This window comes from Phasianus colchicus, chromosome 12, assembly GCF_987193195.1.
Source record: "Phasianus colchicus chromosome 12, bPhaCol1.hap1.1, whole genome shotgun sequence".
Classification (NCBI taxonomy): domain Eukaryota; kingdom Metazoa; phylum Chordata; class Aves; order Galliformes; family Phasianidae; genus Phasianus; species Phasianus colchicus.
The window spans coordinates 8,686,190-8,705,505 of NC_143447.1; the positions used below are offsets into that span (position 1 = coordinate 8,686,190).

At 35.5% G+C, this 19,316-nt stretch overlaps 1 protein-coding gene across 1 annotated transcript in view; it reads left to right on the top strand.

Annotated features, from left to right (window-relative positions):
- WDR72 (WD repeat domain 72) overlaps window positions 1–19,316 on the top strand; it is a 108,446-nt gene that overhangs the window by 23,625 nt on the left and 65,505 nt on the right. The window contains exons 12-14 of the mRNA XM_031588036.2: window positions 36–256; window positions 1,185–1,380; window positions 13,983–14,188. Of these exons, the coding sequence (XP_031443896.2) occupies window positions 36–256; window positions 1,185–1,380; window positions 13,983–14,188 (623 nt within the window). The remainder of the gene's footprint in view (window positions 1–35; window positions 257–1,184; window positions 1,381–13,982; window positions 14,189–19,316) is intronic.

Here is a 19,316-nt window from a genome sequence, read left to right on the forward strand (position 1 = left end):
TTAAAGAAGATAAATAACTTACTGTGTTGTTTCAGGTAATCTACCTCATAAAGTTTTGAATGGTCATAGTAGCAGAGTTACATGTTTACTTTATCCACATGGTAATTCAGTAAGATTTGATCCCAGCTGGCTGTTATCAGGGGGCCAGGATTCTACTGTGATCTGTTGGGATATATTTACTGGAAAAATCTTGCACCGATTTAGTCTGCAATCTGGTCCAGTGACAGAGCTATTGAGATCTCCAGACAACTGCAAAGTAAGTATATATGTGATAGAGTATCTCAAATACATGTACTTGTGCCCTGCCACACTTGATCTTTGATTTGCAGTTGTTAATCACTTAATTGTTTTGTTTGAAAGTTGCTTTTAACTTCAGGGTGTTGATTTTGTTAATTTATAATTTCAGTGGTACAGAAAAATGCTGAAATGCTGATGTATTTAATTCTACTTAACAGTCTATTCATCCTTTTTCATATCATGATTGTAAAATTGAATTTGAATCTGACAAATCTTTGTAAATGGTATATATTCAAAAACTTCATAAAGGCTAGTTCAAGGTCTTAATGCTTGTAAGGCTCTTAAGCAATTTTTCTGGAATCTAGATAAACTGTATTTACCTACTTGGATGATAATCCAATTCATTTATGGTGCTGATATTTTCCATCAGGTAAATTCCTTCATATCACCAAAAATTGCTATGAGAAAGAATCATAGGGGTTAGAAGGGACCTCAAGAAACCATCAAGTCCAAATCCCCTGCTAAAGCAGATACCTTACAATAGGGCTCACAGGTGGGCATCCAGACCAGTCTTGAATATCTCCATACAAGCAGACTCTACAACCTCTCTGGGCAACACATTTTAGTGCTCTATCGCCCTTAAGGTAAAGATGTTCTTCGGCATGGTAGTACAGAAATTCCTATGTTCAACTTTGACTGCTTTAAAAGGCCAAGTATTGGTGTCTAAACTATTCTTAAATTTGAAAAATCAGAAGAGAATCTAAGGATCTGTTTTACAGCTTGCCTGCTAAAAATGACTTGGAGATGTAGTCTGAAATAAAACATTTCCCGATATCAGTATTTTCTGGGAAATAAATAACTACATAACTTTTTCCAGGCTTATGACAATGGTATCATCATGACTTTTGTTGCAGTATTGATCACAAAATTCTTAATCTGTTTTGCAGTTGCAGTATCATAGTGTAGTGTACTGTGTGTGCAGTGATCACTCGGTAGCAGTTCTACACCTTCAGAAGAAAGTTTGTCTCTTACATGCCAGAAAGCATCTGTTTCCTGTGAAGAAGATAAAATTTGACCCCACTGAAAATCTGCTAATTGTTGGGTGTGAAGATGATTCGGTTTATGTTTGGGAAGTTGAATCAGGTAATATCAAGTTATTTGTTCACTTCAAGTTTTGTCTGTGATGTTTATGAACATCTTAGATTAATTAGGGAGGTTAAAATTTCTATACTGTTCACAGTATGTCACTAACATAATAGCTTACCTATAGCTTGTTATGTAGAAATTTAAGTCAGATTCTGATGACTGAATGATTAGCTGGTATTGCAGTGAATTGAGCTCAGCAGTCATTAATAAATACAAGCATTTGTATAGAGATTATGGTGTTTGAAGATGCTACCAGTCTCTAACTGTTCCATCTACATGTTTTTCCTCTTCTAAAATTGATGGTGAAAACAGTATGTAATTTAGGTGGGGAAAATGTGATGTAGAATGTTTTTCTTGTTTAATACACAACTAAGAAGGGCACTTCTCAAAATCATGTGAATAGGCTGTATGTAAAAACTTGAGTCTGAGATGTCCCTGAAGGTCATTTAAATTTCATTGAAGATTTAGTTGCATTTGAAACTGTAGTAGAGCTTGGCAAATGTGACAAAGAGCCACAGAACTTTTGTGTCCTTATTAATCTGTTCTTATCACTGCTATCATTTTAACTTGTTTTGCATCAGTTATTCTGTATCACCTTTCTATGACCATACAATGACTAAAGTAGCCCAAGAAGTTAAGATGTTTCAAGGGAGATGATGATATCTCAGTTGCAATTTTATTCCAGTGTGATTAGATAATATCATACAAAAGTGCAGTGAATTATTTGTAAATCAGTGGGACTTAATACCGTAGGATTGTACTGGTACCAAAAAGGCAAAAAAAAAAAAGTATGCATTGAACTATCTCTCCTTTAGCCGTGAAAATGGTGCTCATTTGACAGGAAGTAAAATGGATGCTCACATATTATGTATTCTAAATGGGTTAACATGATTAAAAATACGTTAAATTACTGTTTCTGTATCTTGTTGCCACTGGCTAGAATGAGGGCTGCAATCACTACTTTTAATGAATGTGTGGAGCATAAGGGATGCAGTTATTTGCTGCATAAGCCTGTATCAACTTTCTTTTCTATTCCACTTCTGCACTAGGAGCTGAAAAATGCCATCTAAGCCCACCAGGATATACTTGCTTTAACATAAATTAAATCTTTATTACAGGAGAACATGAGAGGTTGTAGCATTGATCCTTGAAATTGGCCTGACCTAGATCGAGAGCAGTATAGAAACTTCATTGTCACTCAGGCAGACAGAGCATTGTTTAGATGTATGAGAATGGTGTATCAAACAAAACTCAGCAGAAGCGAAGTCTTGTAATACAGTTTTCATCTGTCAGTATTTGAACAGACAGGCGTGCCTGTACCACTTGCAGATTTGTTTACCTGTGAGTTCCCAGAAAGTTGGAGAATAATCTGAGCAATAGCCTTGTGCTCAAATTCCATCGTGGATTTGAACATGGAATAGTTTTAGTAGTTTCTGTTGTCAAAAAGTGGTTTGGTTCTTTTTTTTCTCTTCTGACTGTGCAGTTAGTTTCATTTAGAGGCAAAGCCTCAGTCATGAAAGTCAGCAGAGGACCCAATTTTTTTTGTCAACCTCATACATCACTGTTTGCAGTTCAAAAAAATACTGAACACTGTTACTGTACTAGAGATAATGGATAACTGGGAAAACAGCCAGTCTGCTTATAATTTGGGGATGTGAAATAAGGAATCTCTATGAATATTTCAGTATTTACACTGCTGTAGAGTCAGCAGTAACTGTTGAATTTGACAAATGACTTCACAAAAATTCAGGGACTTTTAGTATCTATGGTAGTTGTTCAGCTATACCACTTTAACTTCAGAGCTGTCCTATCAGGTAATTAAGAAAACAAATCCTTAAGCAAATGAAAGCCTTTATTATATATTATAGTTTATCTTCCAGATTTCAATGAGATACTGATAGCTGATACTTTTTTCAAAAAGTATTCTGAAGTTAAATTTAAGGTGCTTTTTATCAAGTGTACTTTTGTTTCTCTTATGGGATGGGAAAAACACTGTCATACAGATTAAAATCTAACCCAGCATTTGTGTGTGCAGCCTGTACCCATTTCTTGGTTAGCCTGTCAAAGATTTTATTTTGCCTCGTAAATGATAAACTATCTCTGAGGATGATGGGTTGCCTATGTTATTCCAAATAGTCATTTAAGGATGGCTTATGTTGAAATGCATTAAATGACAGGAGTATAGTTAACTCCAATTGGAATCCATTGAACTAGGGACATTCATTTATGCTTATAAATATAAGCTAGTAACTATCAGCTAGTAGTTTAGGCCATGTCTTTAATGTTTAGGAGGAAATAGGAATAAATAGAAAGGCTCCATTGACTATAAGGGGAGCGTGAAGAAGAGGGGTGAAAATAAGTTGCTTGCTGCTACTATTACAAGTCCCCAATAAGATGAACTGAATCTCATCCTAAGTACTTCGATTTACTGAATAAAGTGAAATTATTGTAAGTTTAAATGTTGTGCTGAATGTGCATGTGGTTAGTGATAAGGAAAATAAAATAGATGCTATGAACTAGTATTTGTGTAGGCAAACATTTTGCCTACATTTTAATATATGGATATGGTAAGTTCCCATTAACGTAGAATATTTTCCATGATAATAAATATCGATCTAATAATACATATGGAATATTAATATAGCATGTGCACAGGGTATGTTCCAAACTTGTGTGCTGGAAGATGAATATGAAAATCAATAACAAATTTTGTTCTAATTAAAGTGTAAAATATTTCTTCCAATAGCCACCACTTGAAGTCCACTTCAATAAGGAAATTAGCTGTAATCTGTATTGCTCTTATGTTTTTCTGAGCACTTGATATATTTGAGATTTTTATTTAAAAGGTAATTGGTATAAGATGTAACAACAGGATCATGTTTTCTTTCTTGGTTAAAAAAAAGTCATGTAGAAACCTGCCAATGGAGCTACATTTTGTCTAATACACACTGAGAGCAAGGAAATAGTAGGTAGACTTTAGAGGGATCTTTGTTTTGAGGTAGCAAAGCAATCCTCATTTATCAGAGGTAGGTTTAGTTTTAACTTTAATGTGACTTTATTCATCATTCTTGCAGAATGTGACCTCTAGTAATTTACTATATTTTATTCTGCCTTGCAAGTCTTGTTTTATTTTATTGTTCAAGTATGTGCTTATTGTGAGTTTAAAATAGAATAATATGTTAAATCAGACCTTTTGTTCTGTTATGATAGTTATATAGCAAGACTGTTTCTGCTAATGGCAATGATGATTTTACTGTAGTTGCTTGAAATATGGGCTGTTGGGAAATACAGTTCATAATGTAATGCTTGACTATTTTGTTTAGATTAACTTTACATCTGAAACTGTTTATGGATCTGTTATCTTTTACTTGTTTAATATTCTGTACCATTTATTACATGCAGGGTAACTTTATTAAAAAGAGAGAAGCGAATGGCCCTCACTTTCTACATTAAAACAAATCGCTATGAAAGAGTAAAGACATTAAAAGCAATGTAGTTAGTCACATAACTAAGATGTGTGTTTGAAAGAAAATCTCTTGCACCATATACATGCAAGATACCTCAGTGATATTTTCTTTGCTGTTCTTTTCCATTTCTGTCACTTCAGCATTACGTTAATTCTTTTTATAGTGGTAAGTGAAACGCTGTGGTTGCTGCTTAAGGAAGGTTGGGTCTGTATGCTGATATTTGAGATGAAGTCTGCATAGCTGTCTTTTTGAGCAAACAGAAGTGGTAATGAGACTACGTAATTATTTCACTTAAAGTTGTCCTGTTCCCACCAGGAGGGCATTAACGCTGACTGTATTTCACAGCAGTGCTCCATTCAGTTATGAGACTGTGTCTTAAGGCATGAAGACTTTATGGAATGGTGTTGTAGATCAAGTGTTGTAGACCAAGCTTGGTTCACACTGAAGGGCAGACTGGAACATCTTCAAATGCTATTTAAAGTTAGCTTTTAGATATCTGTGGTCCAGCATTTTTGCCATCTGGTGCCAACAAGAAATCTTCCAAGTCTGTGATAAGTTCTGCCAGTTATATGAGCTGCAGAATACGTGGTGTTTCCTTTCCTTTTTGTAAGCTGACCTTCACTTTGTATTTCCAACAGCTTTACTCGCTCCAGAACAAATTGATTAAATTGTTAAGAAAACTAAGATTTAGGTTTCTTCTGGAGTCTGTAGGGATATAATCTGGACATTTTTAATGAAACTCTCACAACTGTATCAAAGTAAACTTAATAATTGAGTGTGTTTGTGCCTAGGTAATTGTAGAAGCAACCATAATTGCAATTCTCTAACCTTTCTGTCCTTGTAAAAGTTAGTGATTTACAGTCACCTTTGATATCTTTCATTTTCCTTTTTTTCTTTCCATCTCTTCTTTTTTTATTCTTAGGTCATTGGTCAGAACTCGATTTGAATGGATGAGTATGGCCTAGCTGATAAATCCCATAGTTGCTTTTCATATGCTAGAGGCTGTGGTGCAGCCAGGGTCAAGATCGTAGCAGTCAAGCTATTTTTTTTTTTTCCTCCAATGCCCTCTGCATAGCTTGAAGATCCTGACTGATACAGAATTCACTTTTAGATTCCTTGGTAACTACATCTGGCAATGTTTTTATGAAGCACCATGTGTACAGGAAAAAAATACTGCTATGTTACTGGGTGCAAAAAACAGCCTACAAATATTAACTTAAATCTGTTTACTCATTTACTTTCTCCTGGCTAATGTATCTTTGCCTTTTGACCCTGTGCTCGCGATCAGAAATTCAAGTTGCTTACATTTGTGAATGTAAGATAGAGTAACTGTAAAATGGTTTTGTAAGGAAGAGGGCACCAGACTGATCTCTGTGCAGTTCATGTGGGCAGGGCAATGAACTTGATGTAACTGATAATAAAACACTGGTCTTCAAAAGTGGTAAATTGCCAAGTTCTGTGATAGGCGTTACTTGATAGAAAAGCCAATCAAATCTTTTTTATTAAATCCTTATTAAACATTTGGCTAGCAAAATAATGGTAGTATTGGTAAGCAAGTTATTTAAATAAGACTTACCTTGTCGGATGTATATTTGTGAATACGCTTGAAGTCTGCTTGCTTACACAAAAACTACTTTACTTTTTCTGATATTAGAACAAATGGTCATTTGATAATAATGATGTAAGACTGTTGTATTGCACATAATTTCATCAATCGCTGTGGCTCAAATATTAAGTGTTCTGTTGCAATATTAAGTGTTTATTGAGGACTGAAAGGCTTATTTCTTTCCTGAAGGGAACTTTTAGCATTTGGAAAAAGGCTGCAGTGATTTTTAGCTCTTCTGTTCTTAGGTCATGGTCTGACCTTCAATGTTGAGGCAAACACCAGATGGGCTGAGATCTTCACTTCTTCCCTCTTTCCTTTCATGTTTAAGAGGTATCCTAAGAGAAAGGGAGACTTTGCAGGGAGTGATTTATCTTTGTTGTATGCTGATGAACTAGAAAGAAGATAACTTCTTTGGCCAGAAGTAAGGAAAGTTATGAACATGCAGTGCAACATTAAATTCTGGTTAAAAGAATGTTTCTCTAAGAAGAAAGCATCTCTGTGCAGAAATTCATTGTTAAAAGTGTAACAGTGCAAATGATGGTGTAGAAGTGAAAAGTGGAAAGTGATCTATCAACTTCTTCCCGTTGCCTGACTACTTTCTTGGTGAAGAACTTATTCCTAGTATCTAGTTTGGACTTCCCTGATGCAGCTTTAGTCTTTTCTTCATCCTATTACCAGTCACAAAACAGATCAGCATCTCCCTCTCTATTTCCCATCCTGAGGAAGATGCAGAAAGTATTGAAGGCACCCCTCAATGTCCTCTGCTCTGAGCCTAACTTACCAAGCAAAGACTTAAGTTCCTTTCTAAAAGGCAAATGATCAGGAAACTTCTATTAGTTAACTTCTTTTGGAAATGTGAACGATTCAAAATATTTCATAAAAATGAAAATACATATGCATTGAAGAGTTTTTCAGTTTATAAGGCTTGAACTTAAAACTCTTTTTTTCCATGTCATCAGATGAGTGTTGTCTGTGCCTTGTGTCAGTCAGTAGCATGCACTTTAACGTTTTATAGTTGTCTACATTTGAGTCATTGTTCAGTAACTACTTCGAGATGCAGAATAATAAAAGGTACTGCAGCTTGGATGAGTATGTCTCAAAACCAACAAACTTCTGTTCCTCAATCTGGGGAAGCTAAAAGCGCTTTTATGGAGAGAATGACAATATATATTCATACATAAGATATATACACACTCTATACTTGTGTATACTTCATGGATATTCAGTCATGCATGGAAGCTATATGTACTTAAATTCTTACAGTTGATAGCTGCCCATTCTTGCTTGGTCAGTGTAGTTAGAAGAGTTCAACTATATCATGGAAGACTTTAATTCTAGACACTGGGGTGGCCTTTTTTTCTTTGTTTCACATGGCAAAGTAGAAATAGAGAAACTGCCTGTTTATCTGCTATTCATTTCCTCTGTTCAGCCCATTTCAGTTCATTTACCACGTCTCAGCAATTCCTGTTACAGGGTTATTTTCCTTTGCTGTTTAGGATAACTTAAGTGGAGTCAAGAAACAAATGTGAGTTTTAATGGCCCTTCTATCAGAGTATTTTTGCTGCAGCAGAATACTTGAGATAAGAACTAACTACTTTGAATAACTGCCCTTTTTTGCCTATTATGTAAGCCTATGCTATATATAAAATATTTCAGAGGCTTTCTTTGTCTCGTTCTCAATTACTATGTTTGATTAAAAGACATTCTGACAAGTTTGCTAATGCACACCTGAAATGTCAGCGATGTTCAGCAGTTGAGCTGTGTGATGTAAATCCTCTAAATGAAAAAAAAAATCACAGCAGTGTCTGCCAAGTCTGTTTTCCTCTATTGCTCTACATGATCTTTCAGAACACTCAGTGCTGAAGTTACAGAAAAATATCCTTTTATAAATCCTTTCGAGGAGGCTGGATTTTATTTGATCCATCCCATCTATGAAGACTACCCTGAAAGTGATGCCTCCTATGTTATTATATGGAAGACTACCCACAGCGTCAGAGGTGGATTCTGGTGGGATGGCAGTAGAGATTGAACTTTTCCATCAGTATGCTGTTACATTTTGTTGCTGTGCAATAGATGGCAGCAGAGGGACAGTTTAACAAAATGACATCTGCTTCAGAAGCACTTCCACGTCAGAGATGTAAGATTGCCATTTTGTTCTGCGTGGAGGAATTCACACATTGACAATCGTTGCGTCCTGCTGAATGATGATGGAGACCAAGCAGTGCTGTCTGCACTCTGAGGCAGGGGGTGGTGCATGTCAGCAGTGACAACATCAACATAAAAGATAAGCTATGTTCTGGAAGCCATGTAGATTTTTGAGTGCAGCATGCAGGTTCTTGTTCTTAGTTGGCAAAAAAAACACAGCTAATAGTGGTGACTGTAGAATGCAGTGTTTTGTAGCTGAGAATGTGCTCTATCAAGCAGTATTACTATGCTATTTGCATCTGCTCTAGTTTCCATGGAAATAAATAGGAGGTATTACTTTTGGAACAATCTACATATATTCTTCTAGACTTGTGTTTATTAGTCTTGATATTGGTTGGAACTGCATATTTTTACTTCTAAAAAGAGTTTGTTCCATCTAATTTATGCTGTGTGATGTTAACAATAGAACCAGCAATTGAGATTTCTTTCCACGCTCCCAAGTGAAGTGCTGGAACAGTCTTGAAAGAGAGCAGTAGACTTATTTAAAATAAATAGAAATCTTGTGATGAATGCAATATTTGTTTTTCTGATTCCACTAGAATAGAAAAATATGTGGTTGGAAGTTTTTAAGATGATAAAGGATGGAAAGGAGTATCTTGACAGAAAATAAAACACTGAGAAATAGCTAATACTTGACAGGTAATACTTGGTCCAAGAAGTGAGACGTTTTTTGTTTTGGACACTAGTAAATTTAAATAAAAAGATTCATTCTTGACCACGTGTTCTTTTTGAATAAAATCAATTCTAAAACCATTTTTCATTCACACAGATTACTTATGCTATAAGACTCAGTTGAGTTACTAGGTCACAGCAGCACTGCAATATTGAGAATGTCTTTTCAATACTTTAGCTGTGACAGCGAACAGAAAGCACTGGAGCCTGATGATATGGCAGGTCATGTGATGCCAGTGAAAGCCTCATCTTGAGGCAGCATAATATGCATGACCTCCCCAGTAAAAATGCATTATTCAGTAAGAGCAGAATCCAGAGACCTGCACAGATAGCACTAACACCCAGAGACCCAATTTGTACTACTTGGTCCAGAAGAAGAATAAGATGTTGTAATAGTCTCTAGCTAGTCACATCTGGTGGTCCAAAGCTGCCCAGGAGGATGAAATACTCCACTCTTGTCTATTCAGGAGACTTGGTTGCCATGGTCACAGCCTGAGAGAGACTTTTCCCCTATTTTGTGTGTGTATTATGGGGTCACAGCAGTAGTGATGCTGCTATGCAGAAAGCACTATCTTTTCTCATTCATCCATTGCCATTTTATACTTCCCAATATAATTTTTTTTAGGTTTCCCTTGTTTAAAATACAAGTTTGGGACTTGTGTCACTTATACTCTTTCCTACCACCTTGCTCTTTAACTTCCTTTTCCTTCAGAACTGGAGAACGTTTATCCAAAAATTGTTTCTAGAATAAACCACTTAGCCACTGTACTCCTTTGACTGTGTGTGGTGTGGTATATTCAGGTTCACCAGCAGCTAGCAAAGCCTGTTTTGCATATTTAAGCTCTAAGACATGATTTTACGTACTATTTGTTATTCAATTTAATACCAGGCCCCTGATTTTTCTTTTATTTACTGAGGATTTATTTATCACAATCTCTACCTTAAAGATTTATTGTTATTTCACAGTATTTAGTATTTAGTGAATTGCACAGACAAAAGCAAGACAGAAAACAGGAAGATGTGTGATTTCTAGGAGCAGAAGTAGAGAAAGCCAAGCTCTCTACACTTAAGAGAACTATTTTTACATTGGGTTTGGTCGTCTTGTGTTCTGAACATTGCAGGAAGTTGTTTGCATGCTTACAGAGGTCAAAATAATATTAAATGAATAACTGCATTATTTCCAAATACGTTAATACTTTCAAGCATGTTTACTCATGCAAGTCTAGTACAGGTTGCATAATCCTTCCTTGATCCTGTGTATACTTATGTACGTATGTTTTGTTCCTGAAATAATTAAATATTATAGTTTTGGGAGCTTTGCAACTGGTGGGGTTTTTTGTGTGTGTTTTTTGAAGTACCCAGTACTTAGAAAATTAATCCTTATGGTTATTATTCACTTTTGTAACAACCTCTGGCACTGGCTGCAAATCCTGAGGCAATTGAATAAAATGAGATATTAAAAGGAATCAAACCTCATCCTGTTTTGTTTTTTTTTTCTGTGGCATTACAGAATAATCTATGGCACTCAATTGAGTTGTAGTGGACAAAAAATCAGTTGCATTGCTTTTTTCTGCCCTGAGTATAGACACTCTTGGTCACATAAATAACTGAGGTGATGCTACAGTTAGCAGAGATGGGTGAGTTTTGGAGAAATAACTCCTGATAAAGAAGTTTTATACACACAAACATGTGGTATGAGATCCCTCAATCCCAGTCCAATATTTTTTAGCAGGTGTTACTGTTACAACTTCAGTGTTACATGGTGGGTGATTTTTTTTGTTTTTGGTTTTTTTTTTTGAGTAGCAGTGAAAAGGGAAATTCATGTTGTATTACTTTAGGCTACAAAGAATTCATACTTAAGAGAAAAAACATTTCAGGATGTAGTAGATATTTAATACTTCTATATCTTTCCCATGTTTTATTTCTTTTATTCATAGGAAATGGGTAATTACAGTTTAACTCCTACAGGAAATTCATGGTATATAAGAGCTCATTTAAAATATTAGGGCTACTCCAAAAGTAATGCCTCCTATTTTATTATGTTGGCCCACAACATCAGAGGCAGATGTTGGTGGTATGGCAGTAGACATTGAACCTTTGCACTGGTATGCTGTTATGTTTTGTTGGCATGTGACAGACGGCAGCAGAGAGGCAAACTGACTGAACGGTGCCTGATACAGAAGCGTAGGTGAAGCAGAGGGGTGAAACTGAATTCCTTCATGTGGTAAAACAGCACCCGCTGACATTCATCAAAGTTTGCTGAATGTTTCTGGAGACCAACCTGTGGATGTGAGCGTGGTGAGGTGATGGGTGGTGCGTTTCAGCAGTGGTGACAGTAACATGAAAGTCAAACGACGTTCTGGATGGCCATGCAGGTATTTATGAGCATGGCATGCTGGCTCTATGCAGGTATCACTGGTAAAAATGCATAGATAACAGTGGTGATAGTTGAAAAATGTTTTGTGACTGAGAATGTGCTCTGTCAAGCAGTGTTATTGTGGTCTTTGTATCTTTTGTAGTTTCCATGTAAATAAATAGGAGACGTTACTTTCAGAGTGACCTACATCTATTCAAGCTTAGTTTGATACTTAACATTAAAGGTATATTTATTGAACTGATAACTAACATATATGCTTCCTTGTGTCATGAATAACTGTTTCAGTTGTTTATAGTTAAGTGTTCTGCAATCTTCAGACTGATGTTTTTCCTCCAGAGTGTTATGAAGAATACATAGGGGATTCTTTTGGCGAGACCATATCTAGGGGTGTGGTTGTACTGAGAAGGTAGTATGGAATGCTAGGTTAGAAGAAACATTAAAGATCTAGTTCCAACCCCCTTGCCATGGGCAGGTTTGTCACCCAGTAGATCAGGCTGCCCAGGATCCTATCCAGCGTGGCTCTGAATGCTCACAAGGATGGGGCATCCACAGCCCTCTGGACTGCCTCTGCCAGTGCCCAATCACCTCTGAGTAAAGAATTTCTGCCCAGCATCTAACAAATCTCTCCTCTTTTAGTTGAAAGCTGTTTCCTCTTGTCCTATTGCTGTTAGACCACGTAGAAAACCAGTCCTCCTCTGTTTATGAGCTTTCCTTGGGTACTGGAAAGCTGCAGTCTAAGCTGAAGAAGCCCAGCTCTACCTTTCTTCACAAGAGAGGTGCTTCAACCCTCTGATCATTTCTGTGGCTCTTTAGATCTACTTCAGCAGCTCCATATCCTTCTTGTTTTAAAGGCTGCAGACCTGGACACAGAGGCCTCATGAGGGCAGAACACAGGGAAGCAGTCCCCTTCCTTGCCCTGCTGCCACCCCTCCTTTGACACAGCCCAGGATACTGTCGGCTTCCAGACTGCAAGTGCACACTGCTGCCTCCTGCTGAGTTTTACCTCTGAGAGGACCCTCCAGTCTTCCTCCATAGGCTGCTCTCAATGGACTCTTATCCATCTGTCCACGTACCTGGGATTGCCCTGATCTGTGTGCAACACCTTGCACTTGGCCTTGTTGAACCTTATTACATTCTTGGGAGCCCACTATAAACGTGTAAAGAAGAAGAAAGAAAAGTCTAATTGGGCATGTAACCTCAAGGAGAGGGAATCAGGGCAGATCTATGTGGCTTTCATTCTACCTGACTGACCCGTGAACAGTCCGAGGACCGTGGAAGAGATGTTCCACTGTCTTCAAACAAAATTAAACAATCTTGCTCTATTTAGTAATGTCAGCCTCCTGCCCTATGGCTGGCTTGATAGCATTTAATTCCTTACACTAACCTCGGAAATCATATGAAGTGTGGAAAAATACAGCAAGAAGGAAGTAAGGAGAATTAAATCACCTGTCAGAAGTTAATTGGTTTTAGGCCCTATGATTTTTTCTTTTTCATTGGCTGTAATAAAAGAAGCCTAAGATAAGGAGCTGTCATTCAGCATATGCTACCTTTTTTCTGATTCACTCTCTGGGAGGAATAGGGAAAGTATGGTAAGAATGAAAAGTAAAACTGAGGAAATATCCGGAGAAGAACAGAGACAAATTCTTCTAATTAGAGAAATAGCACTTAAATCTGTTTAAAATATGGATATGATGCTTAAAAAAATCAGATTCTTTATATCCACACAAGTGAGGAAACAGTCCTTTAAAACTTGTATTGGTATTTTGGGCTGGTGTACTGTACTTGTGTTTATACTGTGTTTAAAATGTTTCAGAGGGAAAAAAATCGAGCTTTCCCTGCTGTTTGTAATTTAGAACGCTAGAGGACAGCACTAAAATATTACATAAGTATTACAGTTTACACTGTTAATTATGTACACAGTGAAGGCTTGTGGGAAGAAGACAAATGACAGTTTTGAACAAGTGGTATTCTAAAATTCCTTTTCTCCTTTTGAAAAATGCATCTGGCTTCTTACATCATACAGAATATCCTAAGTTTCCTGAAGTTTAAGATATTTGCTGCAGTCTAAAGAAGTTAAGTTTTTAGGTTTTTTTAATGTAGTAATACAGTGAAATAGAACCTACTTTTCTATGATCTAGAGAGTAAGGATTTAGTTGGCTAATTTCTAAGTGTAGTTTCATGACTTGCACGCTCCTGTGAAATATACTAATATAAATTGCCATGTGAAAGACTGTAGTTCTTAAAAAAAAAATTACAACTTGTGTTTCTCTAGGCACACTGGAACGGCATGAAACAGGTGAAATAGCAAAAGCAATCCTTTCTTCCATTGAAGATTCAGAATACTTAGTGGCGGATTCTCTACATCCTGTATCTCAGGACTCTAGAAGAAATAAGAATGTTCAATACAAATCCTCCAGTTCTTATAAGCGTGGTATGATGTCCTACAATCTTACTCAGACAGAAAAATCTTCAGATAAGGTAAGAATGAAAATTAATGTGTGAGCAAACAATTGTGATCCAAGCTTTTTAACTTTTTACCTTCCCTGTGTAGTCCTGCATCTGTGTTGTGTAGGCTCGATGTCAAGTTTGTAAAGCCTTGCTCCTATTTGTTCAGTACTATTACATAGAACAGTTTGAGCACAGTTTGAGCTTACAAACTTAGCTTAAGGCTGCATCTATGAGTCATACCCTCAGAGCTATTTTGTGTGCCAATTCAGGTGGATGCATCTTGGGAAAAGTCTCATGTGTCTTTTCTGCTCTTCTACAGAGGTAGATTTCATTTGTTGTCCAGTGGTAGCTTTTACTTGGTGTTTGTTTTGTTAACTATGGAGAAAGAGTGAAAGTGCCTTTCATTGATGTGGGTGCAATTAACTTGGCACTTTATTGCTTTAAAAAAAAAAGTTCATTGTGTGAGATATTGGGCCACAAATGTATATATCAGTCTTCAGGAGTGATCTGGCCAGGAAAAATACCTAGCTTTGTCTCGCAATTTTTCACTGATGTCATTAAACTAAATAATTGTGACTGAGAAAAGTTGCACTCTTTGTTGTGTTTTGTTGTTGTTTTTAAGTGATAGATGGAAACGCCTTACTGTAACTACTACTAATGTACTATTAAATCTGAGGAAACTAATACAAAGATACTAGAAAATGAGAAATGAAGTTGAAAGTGCGATAGTAATTGTTTATTTATTGCTTAAATGTGTATATTTTTAATTGTTATTGTATATATTTAAAAAGGCTGTATTTGCTCAATGTAAAACCAGATTTTAATACAACCTTGGTTTTGTTGCAATCTCAAATAAGATATGTATAACCCTTATTCAGACTGAGAGATGAAGGTTAACACCCTGTTTCTGACAACTAGTTTGTATATCAGGAATTAAGTATATTTAACTGAACTCTTGATACAAAAGGGTCTTAAGAATGGGGCTTCAATGTTGCTTGTTCAAACATAGTCCTTCTTAGTTCCTAGTTTTTCAGGATGGCATTTCACTGCAATAAAATAGACGAAGCCATTGAATGTAGATCAAAAATACCTTCTCATAAACATAGGAAGATGAGAAATGCTTTACTTCGACTTAAATCTGGAAACAGCTTTCTGAATGGTCTCTGGCCTTTCCTTCTTTAAATAGCGTTAAACAAAATACTGGATTTTCCAAAAATCAGTTTGATAAGGGGTAGTTTAATCCAAGTCCTTATTATAAACTTTCTCTTCTGGTCTTTTTCCTAATTGTCCTTACAATTTAAATATGCCTTTGAGTTTATAATTGTTCAACTCTTTATATTTCTCTTTGACCTTTTACTAATCTTAGTCTGATTTCTAAAGTTCTTTTTGATCCCATTTTCTGAAAAGTCTTATTAAAGCATAATCCTGCTGAGCATGTTGTGGGGCAGATGGTGTGCTAGTTGGCCATTGACACAGAATCTGATCTCACTGTTACTTTAGTTAAAGGAATAATTTCTTCTAGCTTTTTCAAAAAGAAATAACAAAGTTATAATAGATGTCTTTGGAGCAGAGTTTTGGCTGTACATATTATATTTCAATTTTCAAATTGCTTGAGTTTAACAAAGTGTTTAAGAAAAAGAATGTGCTGTTCATGGAATGTGGGAAAGTAGTTTTTGGCAAATTGTGAAGTGAGGAGTTTAATGTACTTTGTGGATTACTGTGATTTTAAATTTGAAGTAATGTCACAAGAGGTGACAGAGTTGAAATAATTTATAGCACTCTTCTTGATCAGGCATGTGTCTTGACTGCTCTGATTCTGAAATGAAATATTCCATTTTCATCTTTCAACTTTGTTCATTAGTTATCTTGTCCTAATGAAAACTCCTTAGAGAATATTATTGATGGCTCTTAAACTTCCCTGATTGACAACATACTTTTTTTTTCTTTCACCTTCTCTTTTTTGTCCTTACAGTCATGTTAGTCTAATTCCCTAACAAATAAATGTCTGTACTTGGAGAAACAGCATTCATCAAACTCAGCCACTCGTTGCATCCAACATTTCATCTCACCTCCAACCCAGTTAGACCAGATTCTGTAGATTAGTGTGGGAGATGCTGGTGGCTAAATGTATAGGATGTAGCCAACTTGAGAAGAGAATAACAATTAAGTGAACAATGGAAGTCTGCATAATGTTATTCTAGAAACCTGGTATGGTCTGCACAAAGGGACCATGTGTCTTCTTATAGTTGAAGCTGTTTTGTTATGAAGTCCAAATCAAGGCTTTTTAAGACAAAAGGCGTTTTTTAAAGTTCTTGATATGGAAACTTTTTTCAGTTTTTTTCCCAGTCTTTTGTATTGACTCTTGAATCACAGCATTTTAACATTTTTAAATATTTTCTCTGGTTTCATGAAGCTAGTGGAAGTTCCATGGATATAAGTGAGTTCAACACCTTCATACCATATTGTATACAATGTCCTCTCAGATTAAACTATCATGAAAATCTGAGATGCTTTAATATGCATGTACACAATCAATATTTCATTATCCATTTGCTTCTCTCACGAATTGTATAATAGGAAGTTAACGTGCTAAATTGATAATAACACTCCAATTTTATCAAAAACAAACAAATTTCACTTCAGCCTGCTTAAAAATTCAGTTTCAAAGACTTATGTAACAGAAAACGTTAGGATTCCATCTATTCTGTCAGGTCAGCATTATGTTTGTAAGAAATACTTTGTACAGTGATCCACATGAAGTTCATAGGCAAGATTAATATTTATTGCATTTTTTTTATCATTAATAATATATTTAAGACAAAAAACCCGTCTGCAAGACAATGGTCTCTTTCTTCCATCCTAAGAAAAATATCCTCACATAGCAGACCAGCTTCAAAGGCTTTCTTTCAAAAACATTTGTCATCATGTGAATCACAGATACAAAGGCAGAATGCTTTGATTTCATGGTGTTTTGACCATTTTAATTCTCTTATTGTGCTGCACGTGCCAGTGGGAGTACCAATAACAGATGAGTGTGACAAATGCAGTTAAGGCAAGATCCATGTTAGTATTGTCAAATACCCTAGATATATTTAAACAGATTTTAATTATTTTCAATGTCAAAAGACCCGAAATATATAGTTTAATAGTTCTTCAAGAAAGCTGTACTTAGTATGTGAATGTAAAAATCTCTCATAAAAATGAAACTTTTATATTGGCCTTAGTCATTGACATAGGGTATTCATCAAGTCAGCAATTTGTGTGGCAAAGTGCCATTTGAATAGTGTATTGTTAGACTACTTATGGTCCACTTGACAAGGGTTCTTGCTGTAAATAGTGCAATTTGACTCCAGCTGTTAAAGAGTGGCTTTGACAGCAGCCAAATAGAATGGAGATGCTTTACTGCACCGCAGAAAAATCAATATTGGGTTCTTGTTCATAGTAACCTGTTTTTTCTTTTTTTGCAGATTTATAGAAGACTATCTAGAATTCATTTTTGGAAGTTTAAATATTATTTTAAGAGTCTGTTGTGATTTCAAATTAACATTAGTGATAAACAATGAGCAAAAAAAAAAAAAAAAAAGAGAAAATACTTTGTGGATTTATGCATGCAATGTGGTAACAGTGTTATTTTAACTCCAGCTTATATGGATAGATATTAGGATGTTGATGCATAAGTTATGTAACTAATGAGAAAGAGAGTCTTTCCTTCTTTGTATTACTTTTAATGATCCTACCGTATCCCTATCATTTTTCTGTTGTTTTTCTTTGTTGTTGTTGTTGTTGCTTTTTGTTGGTTTTTTAAAGGATTTCTTTTTTGTTCATTCTGTAACAACCCCCACAGATGTTGACAATCTGTAGTGCCATTGTAGATTTTCCTGAAGTGTAGTCTTGCTGGTGCTGAACAGTTTTCCAGTAGTATTCAATGACATAAGGTTGCTATGATACCTGGCCAGTAGCAATAGGTATTGAATCTCTGGTCTTAATTACAATAGACTACATACTAGATTGTGTGCTTTGGTGTTTGTATGGAACTAGCAGTCATTATACCTTTAAATCAGTTATTCTTGAAAATGAAACTGAGTATTTAAAAAAAAGCATTTTTTTTTAATGCCTTGCTTTATGTGAATCAATTGAATCTTCACATAAAAATTGAATGGAATCCATTTTCCTGATGTTTCACAAACATTTCACATTAGAAAATTTTCCAGCCTTGCAGCTGGAGTAATTTGGATATAAATCTGTTATCATGCATTGCTATTTTTACTGCGTGGTTAAATAACGTAATTAGAGCTTCCTTTATGTAAAGATATAGGAAGAAGAGAGGCTTCTACAATTTGAGCAATCACTGCTAAATCAAATTCCATTGAAATCCTCGATCTGCTGAATTATACTACTGAAGAGCTAGATTAGAAAAAAATAATTTTTACGATCATTTACTCATGTGAGATGAGAAAGATAATGAAAGGGGAAAAATACATTTTTGTAGGAAAATTTATAGAAAATTTACAGCTTGATATATTTCACTTGACATTTCCTTAAAATATGAGTCTTTGGGCACATAGCCATTAGAGAATGGTGCAGAAAGTCAAAATTTCTTAAGTGTCAATACAAGATCCATAAGAAGTCATTGGGCTTATGCAGCTGTTAGAAGTAAATATAACTGGAGTAAAGTACCAGTTACTATAACAATACTAAAACACATTTTAAATTTGTTGACATACCTAATATTTGTTCTGAAGAGCTTCCCATTCACTTATGTGATAGCATATATATTCTGTTTTAAACAAAATATGTGTAAGCAGGATGCCTATGAAACAAAAGTATTTCCTCAGTAGGAAGTTAGTATTTTTATAGAATTTCTTAAATCAATATGCAATAGAATGTACAGAAGTGATAAATAATAAACTACTTTATGTTGCCAAGAATAAGCAAGACATGAGTGGACTGAAACAATAGCAGTCGTTTGTTTTAGTAAGTTATTAGTTGCAATTTAATAATTATTGGGAAACTGGAAAAATCACTACAAGGTAAATTTTACCAATGTGAAAACTGATAGAATAATGGAAGTGAGATATAAACACAAATACCAAATATTACTTTTCAAATATGAACTTGGATACTGTAAACTGTGGATCCTTAGATGTGTATTCCTTTT